The sequence below is a fragment of the Apis dorsata genome, unplaced genomic scaffold (assembly GCF_000469605.1).
Source record: "Apis dorsata unplaced genomic scaffold, Apis dorsata 1.3 scaffold_98, whole genome shotgun sequence".
Lineage (NCBI taxonomy): Eukaryota > Metazoa > Arthropoda > Insecta > Hymenoptera > Apidae > Apis > Apis dorsata.
This window is the reverse complement of record NW_006263396.1, coordinates 7,663-9,697: the sequence shown is the minus strand read 5'-3', so window position 1 is coordinate 9,697 and position 2,035 is coordinate 7,663. Positions and strand designations below refer to the sequence as shown.

General features: G+C 45.4%; 1 protein-coding gene across 1 annotated transcript in view; it reads left to right on the top strand.

The window, feature by feature from the left end:
- LOC102675266 (neurogenic locus Notch protein-like) overlaps positions 1-547 on the top strand; it is a 90,355-nt gene extending 89,808 nt beyond the window's left edge. The window contains exon 4 of the mRNA XM_006612093.2: positions 322-547. Coding sequence (XP_006612156.2) covers positions 322-521 — 200 coding nt within the window. The 3' untranslated portion in view covers positions 522-547. The remainder of the gene's footprint in view (positions 1-321) is intronic.
- Positions 548-2,035: the final 1,488 nt, after the last annotated feature.

Here is a 2,035-nt window from a genome sequence, read left to right as displayed (position 1 = left end):
CTTTATCGAATAATTTTTGAATACAAATATTAATATAAATTTTAAATTTTAAAATTATAAATTTATATGAAATATAAATTTCACGTTCACAAATTAAACGTGAACACGGAGAATATAAGTTAAAGAAAAAAGTTAAAGTTAAAAGTTTTAGAATATTTTTATCATCATCCTCGCCTACAAATTGGAACGATCTTAAAAAAGACGGTAAGATTTATAATTATATACGATATCCAACATCGACAATTTCCACCACTTAAAGCGTAACAGAGTCCTCGTCGCGTGTGCAGTAATACTCGTTCTTTTCCCCTCGGTGTGTTGCAGGCGAGCACTGCGAGCAACAAGACCACTGCGCCTCCTCGCCTTGTCGAAACGGGGCCGAGTGTCTATCGCTGGAGGACAGCTACAAGTGCACGTGTGCACCCGGCTTTACGGGCCCGAATTGCGCGGACGACATCGACGAATGCGACAGGAACCCGTGCAGACACGGCTCCTGCAAGAACATTCACGGATCGTACAAGTAAGTCGAACGACATCGTTAACGCTCTCTCTCTCTCTCTCTCTTTCTCTTTCCTCTCTGCTTTACATATCTTCTTTCAACGCGCTCTCACGCATCGTTCTCGCTCGCTTTCCGATAAAACGAAGACGCGGCTCAATTTCGATTTCGTCGCCTCTCCCTTTTCTTTCCTTTTCTCTTCCCTTTTTTCTTTCTTTCTTTCTTCATCGCTTCCTTTCACGGCTCCATTTCGCAGAACGATACCACGCTCGACATAAATTTTTATCACCAATTCCCAACTCCCAAATTGGTATTCCCACCTTTGGGGAGAATCGATATGATGAAGGTCGATTTTGATGTTTAAAATTTTTCTTACAAACTGCACGCGCGCATTTTTTCTTTTTTTTATTATTACGGCTTATTTATTTATTTTCCTCCGAACGAGTTTTTAATATCGGTGAAATCATTTTGAATTTCCCCCCTTGCGATTGCGGATGATCTTCGATAATCGGGGTGGGTGGCAGGTATTATTATTACGATTCTATCGAAAGATCGAATGGAAGGATTAACGAGTGTGTTATTTAATACATTTAAAAATTACCTTTTAAAAATACCACACTGACTAACGTTAAACGACGCTGGTTAAAATCGGCCCGATTCGTTTCGTTTTCACGAGCGAAGGAAAAATTACTCGTCGTACGATTCTCGTTCTCTTCGTGACGAAGAGAAGATTGGGAAACGTCGATCCCTGGAAATATGGTTGGTTATGAGCGAGGCGCGGCGCGATGGTGTGTCGTTCGTCTCTGCCGCAATTACCGATTGAGCACGGGCGCTGGAACGTGGAGTGAATAACGACAACGAGGATGAACGCGCCGCTCGGTCGATCCCACGGCCCATTACGGATTTGCTCGTAATTCGACGTTGCACGTTCGATTCGGGAAAAATAACCCCTCCAAGGTTTCGAAAAACCTCGCCAACTTTCGCCCAGGAACGAATTCGGACGATGGATTTCATTCGAAAGGGAGGAGAGGAGCGGAATAATTTGGAGGACCGATTAATATTAACCGATACGAGACTCGTTTCGAGCCAACCACCTGGACGATGGTCGTCGGATGAGAAATAAACAGTGAGAGCGAAGAATGCGTATTTGTCGGGCGAGCTTAATACAAATAATAATGGAGTGGAGGGAGCTGGTGGAGGGGTTGTTGTGGTCGCGGACGTTATGGAGCGAGGTTTCGAAAAGGGAGCAGACGAGGGGAGCAAAGTGGAGAGATTCCTCGATACGAGAGAGGAGAGGATAGAAGGGGAGAAAGAGAAGAAGACAGCGTAAGAGGAGAGGATAGTGAAAAGGGGAAAAGAGAAAAACGAGTGGGGTATCGCGGAAAAGAAACGAGCTCGCCAAAAACTGGTTCCAGCGGGGGACTTGGGGCCCGGGCGGCGCACAAGAGAACATAAATCCGCGCTTTGTTGAGATCGGGTCGAGATTAATCGGGGGCCGAGTCGGGCTGACTGCGCGGGGACCAGATAATGTCGCTGGGCCCT